General features: G+C 44.8%; 1 protein-coding gene across 1 annotated transcript; it reads left to right on the top strand.

The window, feature by feature from the left end:
* Positions 1 to 2,398: 2,398 nt before the first annotated feature.
* On the top strand, positions 2,399 to 20,730 carry LOC138964742 (uncharacterized). Its single transcript, XM_070336787.1, has 8 exons — positions 2,399 to 2,494; positions 2,799 to 3,047; positions 5,217 to 5,433; positions 9,298 to 9,432; positions 11,085 to 11,164; positions 11,772 to 11,867; positions 18,743 to 18,865; positions 20,019 to 20,730. The coding sequence occupies exons 2-8, from the start codon at positions 2,950 to 2,952 to the stop codon at positions 20,191 to 20,193; spliced, it is 924 nt and encodes a 307-aa protein (XP_070192888.1). The 5' UTR covers positions 2,399 to 2,494; positions 2,799 to 2,949; the 3' UTR covers positions 20,194 to 20,730.
* The last annotated feature ends 835 nt before the right edge of the window (positions 20,731 to 21,565 follow it).

Raw genomic sequence — 21,565 nt, 5'->3', positions numbered from 1 at the left:
ATTAAGAAGCTTGCTGAAAATAACCTATAACTAGCCCTCGAGATTTCAAAAAAATATAACAAATAGTCTTTTTTTTTTTTGAAGTTGATAATTTCACTTATTTTCACTCTGTTTTTGATAAGCTTCTTCAATTTCCTGGTGTGCTTCAAATAATGCTCTCATCAACCCGAAACGGCTCAATCTAAAGCATATTTGAATAAGTCTGACTTGCACACTAAGTTGTATCATGTTATTTTGAAGTATAGGGGGCTTTTTACAGTGATTCGTGAAGGCCGCTTCACTGGTCCATATTGGGCGCCCAGGCTCCTAATATGGACCATTTGTGATTTTTTCTGTATTTAATTTTTGCTGAAGGTCTTTCAAAGCTATTTCATACTAATTAGGCCTAACTGTTAAACTAAGAGAGAAGGACTACCAACCACAAAATGAAACTTCTTCGCAAGAAAACAAGCTAGTTATCAGCAATAAACAACAAGTCGCGTAAGGCGAAAATACAACATTTAGTCAAGCTGTCGAACTCACAGAATGAAACTGAACGCACTGCAATTTTTCAGCAAGACCGTATACTCGTAGCATCGTCAGTCCACCGCTCGTGGCAAAGACAGTGAAATTGACAAGAAGAGCGGGGTAGTAGTTGCGCTGGGAAGGATAGCACGCTTTTCTGTACCTCTCTTCGTTTTAACTTTCTGAGCGTGTTTTTAATCCAAACATATCATATCTATATGTTTTTGGAATCAGGAACGGACAAGGAATAAGATGAAAGTGTTTTTAAATTGATTTCAAAAATTTAATTTTGATCATAATTTTTATATTCTTAATTTTCAGAGCTTGTTTTTAATCCAAATATAACATATTTATATGTTTTTGGAATCAGAAAATGATGAAGAATAAGATGAACGTAAATTTGGATCGTTTTATAAAAAAATTTTTTTTACAATTTTCAGATTTTTAATGACCAAAGTCATTAATTAAATTTTAAGCCACCAAGCTGAAATGCAATACGGTACACCAAAGTCCGTCGAAGATTGCTTGGCCAAAATGTCAATCACTTTGATTGAAAAATGAGGGTGTGACAGTGCCGCCTCAACTTTTACAAAAAGCCGGATATGACGTCATCAAAGGTATTTATCGGAAAAAAAAAATTATCCGGGGATATTATTCCCAGGAACTCTCATGTCAAATTTCATAAAGATCGGTCCAGTAGTTTGGTCTGAATCGCTCTACACACACACACGCAGGGCCGGACTACCGGGGGGGTTATGGGGGTTGCGCAACCCCCCCCCCCCCCTAGCCTGAACATGTACCTTACTTATTTAAAACATTTTTTATTATTGCTTATTTTATGCCGTTTCATGCAAGGAGCGACCATTTTCTTATCTCAGAATATGACCTACCCATCAGCTTCAGGGGGCTTCGCCCCCTGACCCCCACATGGGGCTCTGCCCCTTGACCCCGCCCAGGGGCGGACGAGGGAGGAGGGGTTTCTAGGGTTTCCGGACCCACCTTATAAATATAAAAATATTGAATGAGGTATGCATTTCTTTATTTTAAATTGAGTTTCAATTTTGGGGGTTATAATCAGTGACAAAATCTGCTGCCTGAAACTGGTAATGATCATCCTCAGAATGCACCAGATTGCACCATTTTGCATCCTTTTTTTCAAAATTTTCCGGGGGGGCATGCCCCCGGACCCCCCTAGCAAGCTAGGCGCTTCGCGCCGTCGGCTCGGCGCTTCGCGCCTTCACACCCATATCTTCACAATATACTTTTGAACCCCCCCCCCCCCCCATAAAATGAACTGATCCCCCTGGACCACCTCTGGCAACCCCCCCCCCCCTCCTCTTAGCCTAGTCCGGCCCTGCACACGCACATACAGACAGACACACACACACATACACCACGACCCTCGTCTCGATTCCCCCTCTATGTTAAAACATTTAGTCAAAACTTGACTAAATGTAAAAAGTGGTCCATATTAGGGGCCCTCCCCCTACTACTAGTGAATAGTAGTAGTAAGGGTAAGCATGCAGGAGTAAATAATGATCGACCGGCGGTTGGATACAAGCTCCTGTGACACACACACACACACACACACACACACACATACCGTCTGTGCCTATCTGCGCGCTGTGAGTGTGTGTGCGTGAGTGTGCGTCTGGCCGGCTGTGGCTTTTGTGTGTGTGTGTGTGTGTGTCTGTCTGTCTGTTTGTGGATGTGTGAGTGTGTATGGGGTGTGTTTGAGACCTCAATAAACTAACTGCTCCACGATTAAAGTTTTTACTCACAGAAAGACGAACTTGACACAGCCATTCTCGCGCGCACGTGCAACTCGCTGCAAACGCTCGCACATTCTTTTTTTTCTCCACAAATTGTCTTAGATTTGACGTCATCGAGCGGATTGTCGTCATACTTGTTCTCTCATCATTGTGGAACTCGGGGCTTTCGTCGCCAGCGAGGTCCCATTCTGAGAGAAAGACCAAAAATATAGCCAGAAGTAAGTTAATTTCACTGTTTAAAAACTATGAGCTTGTTTTCATGAAGTAGAACCGTATTTGACCGTATTAACTGCAGTCTCTTGTGAACAAAATTCAGAAAAGAAAACATACGCGCGTCCACACACACACACACTCGCAAGCACACACACGTACGCACGCACATACGCACGCACATACACACACACACACACACACACACACACTAACACTAACACTAACACATTGGGGTACCTTGGAATTCAAGATGGGAGCGAGAGAGTGCGGCGGGGTATTCAATAACCAGGACAAATCATTGTTCCACAGCAGTCAGTCAGTCTTCAACACCACCCTGAGCGACATGAAGCCACAAACAATATCCGGAGTCTAAAGACCGGGTCATCAGTGAGACCAAGTGATCAAACCCAAGGGGGTGGTGTGACCAGAAGTGACCGTTCTGCGCTCACCACCGGCAATCATGGCTTCGCTCGTGTCACAGCTGCGACCTGCTGACTCGGAGAAGTATGATCGGCGATGTAGTACACGAAAGTACGACCCCAACTACAATCTGTGCAGGTAAGAGCCACTACTCCCGCCCCTTACGAATTGAGCATGCAACCAAAACTGCCATTTCGTTTTATGAACCCTTTCAACTTTCTTTCGAGACCACTACCCCCAACCCGGCCATACCCTCATCGCTTTTACCTCCCTCAAAACATCTGGTCACACGTACGGCAAGCTCAATACTTAATAATGTCCGGGCTAACTTCTTCTTCCTCTTCTGCTTCTTCTTCTCCTTCTTCGTTTATGGGCTGAATCTCCCACGGTTTTCACGTCTATGACCGGTTTTACCCCGCCATTTAGGCAGCCATACGCCGCTTTCGGGGGAAGCATGCTGGGTATTTTCGGGTTTCTGGAACCTACCTAACTCTGACATGGGTTATAGGATCTTTTACCTGCGCACTTGGTTTTGTGTTTGCGTGTACACACGAAGGGGGATAAAGCACTAGCAGCTAGGTCTGCACATCAGTTGACCTGGGAGATCGGATAAATCTCAATCCTTAACCCACCAGGCGCGGCCGGTGTAACACGAAATTTATACTCCACGAAAAATTTACTCCGGAGTAAATATTTCGTACGAAATGTTTACTCCGAGTAGGCCTACACTTTTCGAACGAGAAAAGAACTCCCCAAGGCACGAACAAATTACTCCCTCCACGAAATTTTTACTCCCCATTTATTTTTACTTCCAGTAAAAATCTCGTACGCAAAAATGGGATGCGGGCGAAGGGATAATGCCAATAAGTGATCTTGCGCACACGAATGTCGCGCTACCCTCCTTCCACCCCTTCCACCACCAAGACTAACAGGGGACAAGTGAGTAAAAATGTCGTACACCTGGCATGGGAAGTTAAATTGCTCGTGTTGGGGTGAAGTAATTTATTCGTTATTTATTCGTCAGGGGAGTAACATTTTTGAACGAAATGTTTACTCGGAACTCACCTGTCTTGGGGAGTAATTTTCTCGTGTAAGGGGGGAGTGCTTTTTTCGTAAAGGGAGTAACTTTTTCGTACGAAATGTTTACTACGGAGTAAAAATCTCGTGGGAGTTATTTTCTCGTGTTACACCGGGGTACGTCTTATCCACAAGGCCATTGCGCTCGTTTTCAGGACTAACAAAAGTAGAGATTTTGTTTGTTTGTTTGTTTGTTTGTTTGCTTAACGCCCAGCTGACCACGAAGGGCCATATCAGGGCGGTGCTGCTTTGACATATAACGTGCGCCACACACAAGACAGAAGTCGCAGCACAGGCTTCATGTCTCACCCAGTCACATTATTCTGACACCGGACCAACTAGTCCTAGCACTAACCCCATAATGCCAGACGCCAGGCGGAGCAGCCACTAGATTGCCAACTTTAAAGTCTTTGGTTTGACCCGGCCGGGGTTCGAACCCACGACCTCCCGATCACGGGGCGGACGCCTTACCACTAGGCCAACCGTGCCGGTCTAGTAGAGATTTGATCGTGTCACCATGCATGCGAATGTGTCGCTGTGGAGAAAACCGAAGGAGTAAGGAGCGATCGTGTAGGAACAGGGCGGACAGGAGGAAGGAGGTTCGGCACAGATGCAGGTAAAGATTGACGACAGGCAGATCGGAGAGTTTGACTGGGACAGGAACAATGGTTTGAGTTTCTGACGTTCATAAAAGCTGAAAACAGCACAGAAGCAATCTTGTCATCACACACATCTGGTTTTACTGTTTAACAAAGGTGAACGGTATTGGTGGTGGGGTGGGGGTGGTGTCATGGGGTTAGAAAAATAAATGCCGGAGAGTGGTGGGGGTGAAATTAAAGCCCGGCACAGATGCATACAGAGACAGAAGACAAACATAAACAACAGACATACATGAAGCCCTGCAAAGACAGAATCGATCGATCTGGAACTAGCACCGCTGCCATAAGTTTCCGACACATCACCTTGCCGCCAGTGAACCAATTGAGAGACCCCAAACCACCTCTCTTCCAACATTATACACAGGGTTTCGGTGAGCACAACATGTCTAAAATATCCAAACTTTCAGGAACTCTCCGTCAGGTGTGTTTATAACCTGCCCTGTTATATAGTGCCATATGTCTTATGTAAAAACAATGTCCTGTTTGTATTATTGTTATGTACCACGCCTGAATTTCTCTATGAGATAATAAAGTATTCTTATTCTTATTCTTATTCTTATTCTTATTTCAGACACATCACCTTACCGCCATTGGACCAGTTGAAAGACCCCAAAGCGCCTACAAATCCCTTCAAACTGTACACAGAAGAGATCGGGGAGAACAAAATCGTCACAACGCCCTACGGAGTGCTGGCTCCAGGAAACACCAGGGACCAGTTCGCTCTTCACTATCAGTGGAGGACAACCTCACAGGACGCCTACGTCAATTACTGGCCTAAACCTGTTGTGGTGAGTTGCATGTGAGTTTTATGTTCTGCCAACTCGGCGTAACTTTGGCATATTATGTACAAACGGCAAACAGAACTCTGTGATTCAATTAGAGAGAGAGAAAGAGAGAGAGAGAGAGGCAGACAGACAGACAGACAGACAGACAGACAGACAGACAGACAGACAGACAGACAGAGACAGACAGACAGACATTTTTTTGATGACATTGTTTATTATTATTTTTTTTAAAGTAAATTGATAAATTTAAGAAAGAATTAATTAAAACAAATTAAATGAATAAATTAATAAACAATTAAAAAAACAATTGACCGAGCTCTTTATACGTGGTGACATGGTAGACGATTGCGATGAAAAACTGAAAAACAACAATAATAACATAAGACCAAAACATTATTTGGCAAACGAGTTCGAACCACGGAACCACACACACCAATAAAACAAACTCCACTCTATACCGCACAACTAAGCATTTAGATATCGGAGCACGTAAAATGAAATTGAACAAAAGCTAACGACACACATTCCTGTCGGTGATAGAACGATAGGGGAGTAAACGTGCGGGAATTCCCGCATAACCTATGCTTCTGCCAGCGGATTTCGTTCCCTGGTTCGGTTTGTAAAAGCGTTTTAGCCAATATCTTCCGTTTGACTTTCGTTAGGAATGTAATGTTTTGCATACACCCGTGTAACCCTATTCCTTACAATTTCACGAAATTTGAGCTTAATTGACCCAGAGATACAAGTCTTAACCGACTTGTTTGTAAGACATCGTCCACCCGCCCGCCCTACTCAAACAAACAAACAAACAGACAGACCAAATCCAGAAAGCCCCATATAATGGCGGCTTAAAAAGCAACAGGCCTGCTTGGTGTTTTTGTGCTGAGTGGGAATTCTTTTTATTAAGTAACTAGCAGTTAAGCCCGGCTTCGCCCGGGAGTAAGCGGAGCCCTGTAGCAAAGACGCTCGCTATCCCATTATCATTAGCTTTACCTCCTTTGTTTGGATACAAAAAAAGAGTTATCTCCCTTACCTTCTAGAAATTTCCGGAACTGTCCAGTTAATTTTTCTTTCTTCATTTCTTCCCCTCGTAGGAGCAATAGCGAGTCTCTAATATCACTGGCATGATGTGCTTGCTACAGGTGAACAGTAGGCACTGAACTGGTCTTGCACCATATAGGCTGTATTCAATAAATGGGAGGTCCATAATCTGAGAAAGGAAACAATGAATCAAGAAACTAAAACCCAGGTGCACATCTGCGGCACCTAGGGAGTGTACGTGCACACTATCTTGTTCCTGCCTCTTGCCATTTCAGAGGTATGGCGACCACAGACAAAAAAGAGTTATCTCCCTTACCTTCTAGAAATTTCCGGAACTGTCCAGTTAATTTTTCATTCTTCATTTCTTCCCCTCATATGAGCAATAGCAAGTCTCTAATATCACTGGCATGATGTGCTTGCTACAGGTGAACAGTTATCTCCCTTACCTTCTAGAAATTTCCGGAACTGTCCAGTTAATTTTTCATTCTTCATTTCTTCCCCTCATAGGGGCAATAGCAAGTCTCTAATATCACTGGCATGATGTGCTTGCTACAGGTGAACAGTAGGCACTGAACTGGTCTTGCACCATATAGGCTGTATTCAATAATGGGAGGTCCATAATCTGAGAAAGGAAACAATGAATCAAGAAACTAAAACCCAGGTGCACATCTGCGGCACCTAGGGAGTGTACATGCACACTATCTTGTTCCTGCCTCTTGCCATCTCAGAGGTATGGCGACCACAGACAAAAAAGAGTTATCTCCCTTACCCTCTAGAAATTTCCGGAACTGTCCAGTTAATTTTTCATTCTTCATTTCTTCCCCTCATAGGAGCAATAGCAAGTCTCTAATATCACTGGCATGATGTGCTTGCTACAGGTGAACAGTTATCTCCCTTACCTTCTAGAAATTTCTGGAACTGTCCAGTTAATTTTTCATTCTTCATTTCTTCCCCTCATAGGAGCAATAGCAAGTCTCTAATATCACTGGCATGATGTGCTTGCTACAGGTGAACAGTAGGCACTGAACTGGTCTTGCACCATATAGGCTGTATTCAATAAATGGGAGGTCCATAATCTGAGAAAGGAAACAATGAATCAAGAAACTAAAACCCAGGTGCACATCTGCGGCACCTAGGGAGTGTACGTGCACACTATCTTGTTCCTGCCTCTTGCCATCTCAGAGGTATGGCGACCACAGACAGACAGACACACAGACAGACGGGGGGGGGGGGGGAGATGTAGACAGCTGGCTGCCGGCTGCTAGAGGAGACCTGAAATGGGCTAGGGACCGGGTTGGGTCGTCTTGGGTCAGTGCTGAAATGGTTACTTTTTTGGCTGTTGGCCGAACGGACACCCGGGCTTCATATTTTTGCATGCATGTATTCGTGTTTCCAAGGCCTGAGGCTTTCGCTGTGACCCTGGGATCTTTATCGTGCGCATGTGTGCACACGGGGGTGTTCGGACACCGAGGAGAGTCTGCACAAAGTTGACTCTGGGACACACATCCCGCGCCGAACTTGGGGGTTGAACCCACGCTGATAGTAACAACCGGTTTTAAAGCCAGCGCCTCTACCGACTGGGCAAACTTCCCCCCCCCCCCCAATTTGTTGGGGTCAAGAAGTTCCATGGAGGGCGGGGGGTATGGAGTAACACATAGTGTTTTGCTCAGAACATTCCCACCCATGCAGAGCCGCGCTATGGGTACGCATTACCGTGAAGCTGGCAGTCAGTGCTACCAAATGTCGTCTGTGTCTACCACTCGGTGGTGACTTAATGTGGGTCTATGTAGGCAGATGCCAGCGCAAGCAATCTGATGCAGAGTCAGGAGGCGGTTTGGTACAAGAGAACCTTAGAGGCCACAGCCTCGGCCGTCTAAGGGATCTGTGTGTCTGGAGGCACATTTGGTTTCTGAGGTTCAAGCGGAGCTGTTGCCTCTGCTCCCAAGTTCCCGTGTCTGGAGGCGTTTTTGGTATGGTAGCAAACCTGTAGGTTGGGGCCTCTGCCTTTCAGGATGCCAGGACTACAAAATGTGTGTCTTGGGACACATTTAGCTTAAGATTCCAGAAGTGGATCTGTGCTGTGCTGGGTCTGCTGCAAGCACACTAGAACCAGCTCGCAACAGTTGAGGTGAACAAATTGGTGACCAAGACCATCATCGGTTTCTCTCCGAGTGATGGGTGTGGGCGGAGAAAGTCTCCCAGACTGAGAGCATTCTCCCTTCTGTAGCGGATGAGACTAGACATCTCTTCCTTGAGAGTGTCACAACCTTCAAACACGTGTGTGAGGTGTCCAGTCTTGCCACACTGACAGACTACCTTGTCCCAGTAGATGCGGCTGCTGACCGTGCGCAAGCGACGCAACAGGCTCATGGGTCTCGGGGGGGAGTGGGAGGTGGTGCCCTTTCCTATTGTAGGGGAGGTGTATCCATCCTCTCTCTTCACATGTTTGTGACAGTGTCTGCTCTCTTTCCTCTCTTTTTAGCTTGGCTAGCAGCAGTTTGGCTTCCTGGCAGGAGAGCCGAATGTCTGTCACTGGCATGGTTGACATAGCCGCTGCTTTTGCTGCTCTGTCCGCCATTTCATTTCCCCGGATTCCTGGTATTTTTTTTTAGGCCTTATCCCTGGTAATAAAACAAATGAAAAGGCCAGATTGATGTGGATGGAGAAGTGAATGTAGGTGTTAGAGCACACTGGGACAAGGAACAGGTGTGAAGACAGCAACAACAACAAAAACAACAACAAAAGGGTGAGTCGAACTATTTTCATGGGAACGATTGTACCTTGAAGTTCCTGTGAATTCAATGATAACATGTTCATGTTCCTCAGCCGCCCAGAACGCCGTGTTTCCACCCTCACGCTGACATGACAAGACGGCGGCCGTGGCTCGGTATGAGTGATCAGAACGGCCCCTATGAATACCAGGAGTTCCGCGTCAAACATGGAAATCTGCCAGAATCCAAGGTGCACAGTTATGTCTGTCTGCTTGGTTGTTATGTTGGTGGTTGGTGGTGGTTGTTGTAGTGATGGGGGTGTGGGGGTGGTGATTGATCGTGAGTGTATGTGTGTATGTGTGTGTGTGTGTGTGTGTGCGTGTGTGTGTCAGTGTGTGTGTGTATGTGTGTGTGTGTCACAGTGTGTGAGAGAGAATGAGAGAGAGAGAGAGGGAGAGAAAGAGAGAGCGTGCTTGCATGCGTACATGCGTCTGTCAGTGTGGTCTGTCTGCCTGCCTGTCTGTCTGCCTGCCTGTCTGTCTTTCTGTCAGTAGGTGTCTGCGGTGTGATTTAACGGCATCGTACAACTGAATGTAAATAAACCACCTTTGAAACCAACCGTCACCTTTCATGCTTCAGTTTAGGAGGAGAAAGCTCGAACACAAGGAATATAGAGAATACTACATGGCTTGCTGTGTCATACCAGATTTACACGAATTGTTTTTTAAAATATTGAACAGCGAGCGAAAGCGAGCTGTTCACTATTTGAAAAAGCAACGAGTGTAAATCTGGTACGAAACAGCGAGCCATGTAGTATTCTGTTTATCCTACATACTGTACTTACGTGTATTTTACTGAAAATGTCCTGCAGTCGAGGCAGCTAAATTGAAGACGCTTGTTTTGGAACCTCTATCTCTTCTAAAGCCTCGTGCAATCTATTACGTCAAAGCAAAGAAGCGTCACGCTGAATGTGTGGCGTGACGTGTTAGTTCTAAAGATTCATCGAGGGTAATTAGCGAGCGCAATTTTTGTTTCTATAATGACGTACGTTTGTCTCAGTAACTTTGGCATCATGATAAGCAGTGGGAAAAACAGGTCCCTGCCAGACTTGCTTGACATGACCTCATTTACATGATATACACACGTGTGATTTGAACGATTATTATCTCACGGGTGTCTCTCTTACGTATGCAGGATAAACTAGTATTTACTCTTGGTCGTGAAGTTCTTTGTCCGTAAAACCTCATCATGACCTCAGGTCAAAATGAGTTCGGCTCATTCTCTCCCTGACAGGATGCCTTTTTTTTTTTTTAACATATTTAGAGCTTTTTGTAATGTATTATTGATATAAGCAGATTCGCGATCGTCGATAATGATTTTTCATGGTGTTTTGTAATTTTTAAATTACAAAGGAATTGATATGTAAGACAGTTTCAAGCGAGCTATTTTTCGCGGCTATATTTACTGTGCAAACAACTCTAAATAGGGCAAAAGTGTCACGTGATAATCAACCGTTTGGTTTCGGCGCTCACTGGAGCAGCCGATTTTTTTTCTGTAACCAGTTGACAGTGATGAAACCATATATTACGGTCTCCTTCCGGCAGCAGTCCCAAAATTTCGACTGGTTTTGACCTTAGAACGATGTCATAACTGTGAAGAACAGAACGGAGATCACTCTCGAAGTCGGCCAATCTGCAATCATTTTCGTCTCGCAAACACTGAACACTGATCTCAAACTTAGATCAGTGCTCGCGAAAAACATATGGGAGATAACTCTGTATTTTTGTTTTGATAGATTCGCGTTGGACTGTAGCGTCCGGTCAAAGAGATAACTGGCGATAGCCGTTGAGCGATGACTGATCAGAATGCGTAAAACCTGTGATGCATTGCGTCTGTCTATAGGCATGGGCCAGTATTGCTGCCGAGTACAGACGATTCCCTCACAATACGGAACGCGGCCAAAATTTGTTCAGATATGTCAGGTAAATCTCTCTGTCTCTCTCTCTCTCTCTCTCTCTCTCTCTCTCTCTGTCTCTCTCTCTCTCTCTCTCTCTCTCTCTCTCTCTCTCTCTCTCTCTCTCTCTCTCTCTCTCTCTCTCTCTCTCTCTCTCTCTCTCTCTTGTGTGTGTGCGTGTGTGTGTGTGTGTGTGTGTGTGTGTGTGTTTTGTGTGTGTGTATTTTTTTTTTGCATGTGTGTGTGTTTGTGTGTGTGTGTTTGTGTGAGTGCATGCGTGCGTTTGCAAGCGTGCGTGTTTACATGTGTGCGTGCGCGCACATTTGTGTGTGTGTGTGTGTATGAGTGTGAGCATATATGTGTGTGTGTGTGTGTGTGTGTGTGTGTGTGTGTGTGTGTGTGTGTGTGTGTGTGTGTAAGTCTCTGTGCATGCATGCGTGCGTGCGTGTGTGCGTGCGTTCGTGCATAAGTGCAATAGTATGTACATGTTGAACATGTGTGCGCGCGCGAGTGTGTGTGTGTGTGTGTGTGTGTGTGTGTGTGTGTGTGTGTGTGTGTGTGTGTGTGTATGTATGTATGTCTGTGTGCGACTGCCGCATCTGCGTGTGTCTGCACATAATCCGTTTTTTGTGTAGACCGCGTGACGTAGGAGGACGTTCGGTAGAGGAGACAGAGAGAGTGAAAGATCACATCAGAGACCTTTCGAAGAAAAACGCGCTCAGCCCAATTTAGTGAGTATGATGGCGACATTACACTGGCAACGTATGAAAGTGCAACTACCACTTTAAATTAGAAAGACATGCACGTACTTAAAGCCAGTACGCTGACACACCATATATACATCTATATCTATATATATATATACGACTTGTGTCTGTCTGTCTGTCTGTCTGTCTGTCTGTCTGTCTGTCTGTCTGTCTGTCTGTCTGTCTGTCTGTCTGTGTGTGCGCGCGATGCACGGCCAAAGTTCTCGATGGATCTGCTTCAAATTTGGTGGGCATATTCAGGTACACCCGGGACAGGACACAACCTGGTCGATATTTCAACACGTGCTCTCAGCGCGCAGCGCTGAACCGATTTTGGTTCCACCTCAGCTACCCGGGCCCCCATACCGACACACCAAAGCCAAAGTTCTCGGTGGATCTTTTTCAAATTTGGACACCGTATTCAGCTACACCCCGGACACAATATCATCGATGAGATATTTCAACACGTGCTCTCAGCGCGCAGCGCTGAACCGATTTTGGTTTTTCTGTTCATTTCACCATTCCCAGTAACTCTTCCTTATCTTCTCCATGTTTTCAGCGTTTACCTCCCTTCCTTCGTATGGTGCACTATAGTATGAGGGGGCATCTTCGGATATTCCCGGCGTTCTGTTACTATTTTTAGAAGGTCACCGCAGTGTCCAGAACGTAAATTGGACCCGTAAATTATCCTCACTGTAAAAGTGCAAAGGTCGCAAATCAATTTATAGCCACGCAAAAAATACACTGTCATCTATCTCTCTATATATACGGCTTCTCTGTGTTTGTGTGTGTGTGTGTGTGTGTGTGTGTCTCTCTCTATGTGGGCAACACCTGTGGATTGTTCAGTTCTGCGTGTGATGTGGTCTGGCGGCTTTTGTGTATTTGTATGTTACCAACACTGTTGACTTATCTTCTTACCAAACTAAAATCGACAACCTCTGTCAATATATGTACACCAACGGCTTCCAACTAGCCTCAAATAAAACAGTCTTTCTTGTTGTCTCCCGTAGACAACTGTACAGGAACTGCAGTATAAAGATAGGTTGTGATATTATCAAACCGAGCTCAGAAGTCAAGTTCCTCGGCGTTATCATCGATACCCGACTTAACTGGACCAGTCATATCGAACATCTGATCAATAAGGCCAACAAGGATCTTTATATCATACGCTACCTGGCGTCCCAATCCTGGGCCAGAGGACGTAAGTGTGTCACAGAGGTAGTGCGGGCATTAATTCGCTCCCGCCTCCTTTACGGATGCGAAGCTTATTTCGCGACGCGCCCGGCGCTCATGAAAAAACTGGCTATTATAGAGTGCAGGGCGCTCAAAATAGCTCTGGGACTCTCCCAACAAGCGAGTAAGAGTCGAGTCTACAGCGAGTGTGGGTGGCTGCCCCTTGTAAAACTCCGTTCAGCTCAGTATGCTGTCAGAGCCCACGCGGTAGAGAACTCTGCCTGCGAGGTCCTGACTGACTTTTTTCCTCAGCACCAAAATTATGAGGCCAACACCAAACATAGCACTCAACTCTTGGCCAAAACGCTACCCTTATCCGACACAGTAAATCGCATTCTAGCCGATAGCGGGGTGAAGGTCAGTGAGCTGGCCAGGGTCCCCCCGCCCTCCTACCCGCCCTGGCTTGAGGAAACCCCTACTATCATATACGACAGTGAAGATAATACTACCAAAAAAGATAACCCCGTCTACCTAGCTACTGTTACAAAAGAAACCCTAAACTACAAATTCTCGGAGCATTTAAAAGTCTTTACTGACGGATCCAAATTTGCAGACGGCAGCGTTGGCTGCGAATTTGTGATCCCAGATCTCAAAATCTCAAGGAAATATACTCTTAATAATAATAATAATAATAATAATACGAATATTTATAACGCGCACATATCTCACCAACAGGCGACTCAAGGCGCACATACACTCGTTCACACACACACGGAGACTTAAAGTCACTAGCACACACACACACCATCAAACATTAAAATATGTACAGTTATTCAGGGTGGGATGGGGTGGGCAGTGTATAATGCATGGATTATTTGGAAAAAAGGAATGTCTTGAGTGCAGATTTGAATGATTCGAGGGACTGTTGTTGGCGGAGGGGGAGAGGTAGTGTGTTCCATTGGCTAGGTGCTTGGAAAGAAAATGAGCGTTGACCTGCTGTTTTGAGTTTGGTGTGGGGGATGTTGAGCTTGAGGGAGTCGGCAGATGATCTGAGTGTTCGTGAAGGGACATAGAGAGAAAGAGAGTCGGAGAGATAGGCAGGGGCGAGACATCTCCTTATTCTCAGCCGAGCTATTTGCCTTGCTCATGGCATGCACTTTTATAAATGACCTCCCAGTCACACCGCGTGCGGTAGTTTTCTTCTCTGACTCGCGCTCTTCACTACAAGCTCTGCATCGAAACACATCAAATCGGGCAGAGCTACAAAGAGAAATCCTCTTTATATGTCACCAGTTAATCGCATCCGGCACATCCGTATCATTTCTCTGGGTCCCCTCTCACGTAGGGGTCCGGGGAAATGAACTGGCGGATGTCGCTGCCAAAGAAGCGGCAGAATCTAGCCCAGCTAACACTAACATCGGCTACTCAGTAACCGAGTTCTACAGTAAAATTCGTAAACTCATTCGAAGTCAGTACGTAACATCTCTGTCCTATCAACCCATTGATATGAACGATCTACACCCCGATCTCCCAACAAACCTCCTCACTATCTTCAGACGCCTCCGTGCCGGCGGCTGCCGCTTCCATATCTTCAACAAGTCCTGCCATTGTGGAGAACCCTATTCATTTCAACACATTTTCGCTCCATGCGCTACAAATAGAATTACCTTTAAAACCTTATATGACCATATGCAGCTCCATGGTCTGAGTCCCCAGGATTATTTGCGCAGTAGCAGTTCTCTAGGCTGGTCACACAGCTTGCTGCTGTGCCGACTGGTCAGGGACTCGGACATGGGGCTGTGGGTATAACTCTAAGCCCAGATTATCACATCAGCGTGTTTCAGTTTGAGGTCGAGTGGCTCCCGCCATCCCTCCTGATTCTAGCGACTACCCTCTAGACAACATATCCTCACCCTAGGCCCACTAGTCGCCAAACTGTACATATTGTTTTTATTACCACGGCCTTCGTGGCTTACATCTTAATCCATTTATTTGTAAAAAGTTTTGAGATTTATTGTTCGTGTTCCTCTTACTTGCTCATCTATTTGGTTTTATTGGTGATCCTGAAAGGTTACACTTTTTAACTCGATTTGAATTTAGAAAAAATCATTTTACAAACCCGTTATTCAAGATATAGAATACAGACTTATAATTCTTACCAAGAAACATCTTAACTACTTTTCATTTTAACAAATTCCACAGAGCATTATCAACTCAACCCCACCCCCTGCCCTCCTCTCCTTATTTTTTGTTTCTTTCTTTCCTCTTTTTGAAAGCGGACAAACACTCAAGTCCTTAATGGCTCAAAACCGTAGGACTTTTAATATTAATTTTAACTAAGTATTTGTATGTACTGGCCTTCCTTTGAGAAGCCATAACAGTTCAAAAGGGCTAAGAAATAAGCTCTAAATTGCGCAATCCTGTTTGAGACGAGTTCGCCTCCAAAGGTGATTAACACGGTTACATTCGTCGACAAGGATGGGACTCGATATGGATCAGGAATGGCATTATGGCCACTGAATCATTTTCGTGCTGTTCCCATTCCACGAATCTGGGAGGGACCTAAGCTTGGCGGGTCCATTGTTCGGACCCGGCGAAGCCGGCGTACGGCTCTAAGTACTTCTTCCCGGCGAAGCCGGCTACCCGGCGAAGCGGGTATTCATCTAGTATATATATATATACGACTTGTGTGTGTGTGTGTGTGTGTGTGTGTGTGTGTGTGTGTGTGTGTGTGTGTTCGCTATGCCAAGCCAAAGTTCTCGATGGATCTGCTTCAAATTTGGTGGGTATATTCAGGTAGACCCCGGACACAACCTGGTCGGTGAGAATTTTCAACACGTGCTCTCAGCGCGCAGCGCTGAACCGATTTTGGTTTTTCTGTTCATCTTCCCAGATCCACTCCCAGTAACTCTTCCTTATCTTCTCCAGTGTTTTGCGTTTATCTCCCTTCCTTGTTGTGGCGTCAATCCATATTCCCGTTACTACGTTACTATTTTTAGAATGTCACTGCACTGTCCAGAACGCTTTCCTTGCACCCGTAAGTTGTCCTCACTGTAAAAGTGCAAAGGTCGAATCAATTTATAGCCACGCGAAAAATACACTCTCATCTATCTCTATATATTTATTGATATAGCCACATATACGGCTTCTGTGTGTGTGTGTGTGTGTGTGTGTGTGTGTGTGTGTGTGTGTGTGTGTGTGTGTGTGTGTGTGTGTGTGTGTGTGTGTGTGTAGGCAACACCTGTGGATTGTAGAGCTCACTGTATGTTCTGGCCTTCCTTTGAGAAGCCATAACAGTTATTATAGGGCTTAGAAATAAGCTCTAAAATTCTCAATCCCGTTTGAGAGAATTTCGCCTTCAAAGGTAATTGTGGTGTTTCGGCACTCGGTTACCGATTTGGCGTCGTCGACAGGAATGGGACTCGACATGAAATGTTCAGGCCACTGAATCATTTTCGTGCTGTTCCCACTTCTTCCCGGCGAAGCCTTACCCGGCGAAGCGGGTATTCATCTAGTCTTATCTATATATATATACGACTTGTGTCTGTGTGTGTGTGTGTGTGTGTGTGTGTGTGTGTGTGTGTGTGTGTGTGTGTGTGTGTGTGTGTGTGTGTGTGTGTGTTCGCGATGCACGGCCAAAGTTCTCGATGGATCTGCTTCAAATTTGGTGGGCATATTCAGGTAGACCCCGGACACAACCTGGTCGATGAGAATTTTCAACACGTGCTCTCAGCGCGCAGCGCTGAACCGATTTTGGTTTTTTTGTAGATCCATTCCCAGTAGCTCTTCCTTATCTTCTCCAGTGTTTTGCGTTTATCTCCCTTCCTTCGTGTGGCGTCAATCCATATTCCCGTTTCTATTTTTAGAAGGTCACTGTCGACAACGCTCAATCCATATTCCCGTTATACTATTTTTAGAAGGTCACTGTCCCGGCCGGGTATTACTCTTCCTTATCTTCTCCAGTGTTTTGCGCGTTTATCTCCCTTCCTTCGTGCGGTGCGCCGTCGAAGCCGGCGTACACCCGGCAAAGCCGGGTCCCCGGCGCAGCCCGGTATTCGGCTCTACTTCTTCCCGGCGAAGCCTTACCCGGCGAAGCGGGTATTCATCTAGTCTTATCTATATATATATACGACTTGTGTCTGTCTGTGTGTGTGTGTGTGTGTGTGTGTGTGTGTGTGTGTGTGTGTTCGCGATGCACGGCCAAAGTTCTCGATGGATCTGCTTCAAATTTGGTGGGCATATTCAGGTAGACCCCGGTCACAACCTGGTCGATGAGAATTTTCAACACGTGCTCTGAGCGCGCAGCGCTGAACCGATTTTGGTTTTTTTGTAGATCCATTCCCAGTAACTCTTCCCTATCTTCTCCAGTGTTTTGAGCGTTTATCTCCCTTCCTTCGTGTGGCGTCAATCCATATTCCCGTTTCTATTTTTAGAAGGTCACTGTTGAAAACGCTCAATCCATATTCCTGTTATACTATTTATTGAGAAGGTCACTGTCCCGGCGAAGCCGGGTATTACTCTTCCTTATCTTCTCCAGTGTTTTGCGCGTTTATCTCCTTTCCTTCGTGCGGTACGCCGGCTTCACCGGCAAAGCCGGGTCCTCGGCGAAGCCGGGTGTTCGGCTCTACTTCTTATATTTGTACGTGCATATTCTCATGCATGCAATGCAATCCCGTACAGTATCTTCTGACTCAAACGAAGTCCCGGAAATAACTCTGTCGGGGTTTTATGGGTTTCTTATGCGCATTAGTTTTGCGCAGGTGCCACACTGACTTTGGAAAAAAACTCGATTTGACAACACAGCTGTTAAACAGCTTTTTATTAGTTCATTCGTATACAACAAAAAGAAGTTTGAGTTTTTTTAATTTTGAACAAGACTACTTATGAAGAAGACCAAAACACAACATCAACGGAAAACTAGAAACAACTGAAGAACTAGGATGCAACAAGGGGAGGAGAAGAGAACAGCTAATCCGTACAACGCGAACAGACGGCAGCGAAGTTTTCAGTTTGGTGAATAGCATTTATACTTGTCTCGTCATGAAGCGAATTTTTCAACCTCAGTTATAAACGACTACATGAATGTTAGTGCCATGGGTTGAACATCAATACTTCCGAGAGGGGAATTGGGGTATTTAGTGTGGAGTTACGAGATAAGAAAAGCCGAATGCGAAAGTTTGTGTCAGTCGGCAACTTAGCTCACACAGGCACACAAAAACGGCTGTTCCGTTTTACTCCCCTGTTTGTACTACATCTTTCGACTTTGGGCATTTTGTGGTGTTTAGGGACAGAAAATAATTCGTTCAGTCCTGTTTCATCAGGAAGTTAGCAGAAAAGGGTATGCTATCGACATTTGTAAAGCTGAAAAACATTCCCGAGAAGAATTTCAAGTTGTCAGTGTGTGCTTTTGTCGAGTGAAACATCGTGTGGTACAAATGGGTAAACCGGAACCATGCGTCTTTGTTATTGTCAATATGCTTTTGGATATTGGCAAAAATGGCCGACTTCCGTAGCATTATGCTTTGATGATCGGAAGAGACCATTCAATCACAGCCCCCGAATTCCCCCACGTGTCCATCAGAATAGCTATCTTTTCATGTTACTCGATCATCATCCTTTGCTCTTGCTCATAACTTATTTGGTCAAATGTGTACTTTTTCTCATGCGTTGTTACTTCTGACTGGCAGTAAGAAGCACATACCTAACTACACGGGTCAGCAGGATGAGGTTCGAATCTACGAGCAGCTGCAGAAATCTGCGGGCAGGAACCCGTCCTGTATGACCACGGAGCACATGGCAACGTTTGGACCGTGAGTTAGATCGATCTTGATCGGTTGCCCACATTTACGGCTAATATAGACTGTATAAGACATAAGATCATTTATTGTCCATACAATTATTACAATGGATGGAAAAGTGTGGTTCATCTGCTCTTAAAACAACCAAACAATATATGACAACAACCTTAAAATTGTTTTTAACAAAAACAACAACAATAAAACATACGGAAGTAAGAACACCCAAAGTACTCCAGAGAGGCCTGTCAGCCACATCCATACTGCACACACACTGACACACACACACTGACACACACACACACACACACACACACACACTCGCACGCACAGGCTCTCGCGCACATGAGTTGCTGGTAAGAGATATACGGTGATATTGTCGCCGTAGTACAGAACGAAAAAAAAACAAATCCAAAAAAACTAAGAAGATAAAAATTAAAAAATACTTCCAAACACTATTGATCAGATTAAAAAGGAAGTTAGAAACCTGTCACCAAGACCACCCACCCCCTTTATTTTTAAGACCCCCCAATTTAAGACTTCTCAACCTTTTTCCTTCCCTCCCCCCGCGGGTTAGCGGGGGAAGAATTTACCCGATGCTCCCCAGCATGTCGTAAGAGGCGACTAACGGATTCTGTTTCTCCTTTTACCCTTGTTAAGTGTTTCTTGTATAGAATATAGTCAATGTTTGTAAAGATTTTAGTCAAGCAGTATGTAAGAAATGTTGTCCTTTGTACTGGAAACTTACTTTCTCCCAGTGAGGTAATATATTGTACTACCGTCGTTGCAAGCCCGGGAAGCCCCTGGAACAAATTTTTTATTAGTGCTTTTGTGAACAAGAAACAATTGACAAGTGGCTCTATCCCATCTCCCCCCTTTCCCCGTCGCGATATAACCTTCGTGGTTGTAAACGACGTTAAACACCAAATAAAGAAAGAAAGAAAACCTTTTTCCTGCTATCAAATTTTTTGTGTGCTAGTAGCCTCTGAAAATGTACCTCCATTTTAAACCTCCCCTCTTTTAAAACATTGCTTTCCAAGATGTTTGAAGGTCTTAAAGGGGGAGGGGCGGGGTGGGGGTGGTGGGGTACCACAATGTAAGATGTGCAGTATCAACTCCGGACAATATAATTCTCTGAAACTTACATTCTTCTTTGCTTTCCCACCAGACCCTTCCCAGCTGAGAAGTATAGACCGCCCGAGTACGGCTCGGTCAGGTCAATGTCCAACATCCCAGTGACGTGGCTAGCCCGCCAGTCAGAGACCCATGGCCTAAATGACCACCAGCCCTTGCCTTGGACATTCAGCAAGCTGCCTTATGACCACAGGACCACCGCTAGCTAAAACCGATCCCACCAAAGGCTAATTACGGTGATTACTCACCACCGAAAGCACCAGGATTTAGATCGATGTGAGAGAAGGGGTGTGTGGGATGCTGAAATCAGTGGAATCATGTTAGTGTAGACGCATGTGTGTGTGTGTGTCTGTCTCAGTGGTAAAGAAGAGATAGACTTGAGATGCTGAAAAATTGCAGTGATGCCTTTTGCGATAGATTGACTTAAGATACTGGGATCAATAGAATGATATGCTACACTCTGTAAGACAAAATCTGTTTAAAAAAACCCAGCCGTGTCACTTCCCATCCACTTCAAGTATTTTTTTTTTAAATTGGTGTGCGGCTTCAGCGGTTTTTTTAGCCAGGGAATAATTATGTGGCGTGTGGCGTTTATTACACAATTGTTTCGCCAAACGCATGTAAGTAAATGGTCAAGTGTGCAGGACGTCATTGAAATACACCCATGAATAGGATATAATGTGTGTCATTGTAAAAGTACATCTCCTGGAACATGTTAGGAAGGAACAATTTAAAGTCACTGCATGGATGTCACCAAGCTGCATGGTATCATTAGTGTGGCCCGATTAGATCACTGAGAAATCCCTTTAGTTGATAGACTTATAAACAAGTTCTCGAAACTTCAGTTTGCAAAGTTTTCTTCAAAATATTGGTCTCACACCTGCAAAATGTACGCTGAGAACCTTATTGGTAAAACTATAATTGTTTAATTTCACCATGATGTGCAAAACAGTCATGTATGGGGTTGTAAAACCAAGGGGTTCAAGAATGCATGCTTTCAGTGACAAACATGCCCGGGAAACTATTGGACCAAAATTCACACAGCCCTGTGTTTCTCTTTTTATCACATTTTTCTTTGTTTTTTAAATCAACTTTAAATAGAAAGAAGAGTTGCAACCGGCTCAGTAATATTATTGCAGCTCTTTTGGATAGACCAGAAGAAAGCACAAAAATGGCTTTAGTGATTCGAACAGGGCAAAATAAAATTCAACCGGAACCACTGTGATCATTGAACGATGGGGGAAAATGGTCGAGAGTCATGTGTGTGAACTGGCACAAGTCTCGGTCGTACTTGGCAACTTTGATGTAAGGGGTGCAACCCACGTTTAGGTACTGTCAATACAGTTATGCCCCTCCACTCGTTTTTCGTCAAGACTTTCGCTTGCTGCTTTTATACCTATGTTTATACTTACAGTGTACATCAACTAGTGTTTTATTTGTGATGTAATGCTTCTACATAAAGTAATATTTTTACACATTTTGGAGAGTCTGAATTATTTGTGCAAAAACGGAGCTGCAAGGGAATATTTTTCAGAAAACAAAATCCTTGTCTTTGCGCACACAACCCTTTTTGTCATACAT

The sequence above is a fragment of the Littorina saxatilis genome, linkage group LG1, assembly GCF_037325665.1.
Source record: "Littorina saxatilis isolate snail1 linkage group LG1, US_GU_Lsax_2.0, whole genome shotgun sequence".
In the NCBI taxonomy this organism is placed as follows: Eukaryota; Metazoa; Mollusca; class Gastropoda; order Littorinimorpha; family Littorinidae; genus Littorina; species Littorina saxatilis.
This window is presented reverse-complemented; position numbering and strand designations above follow the sequence as displayed.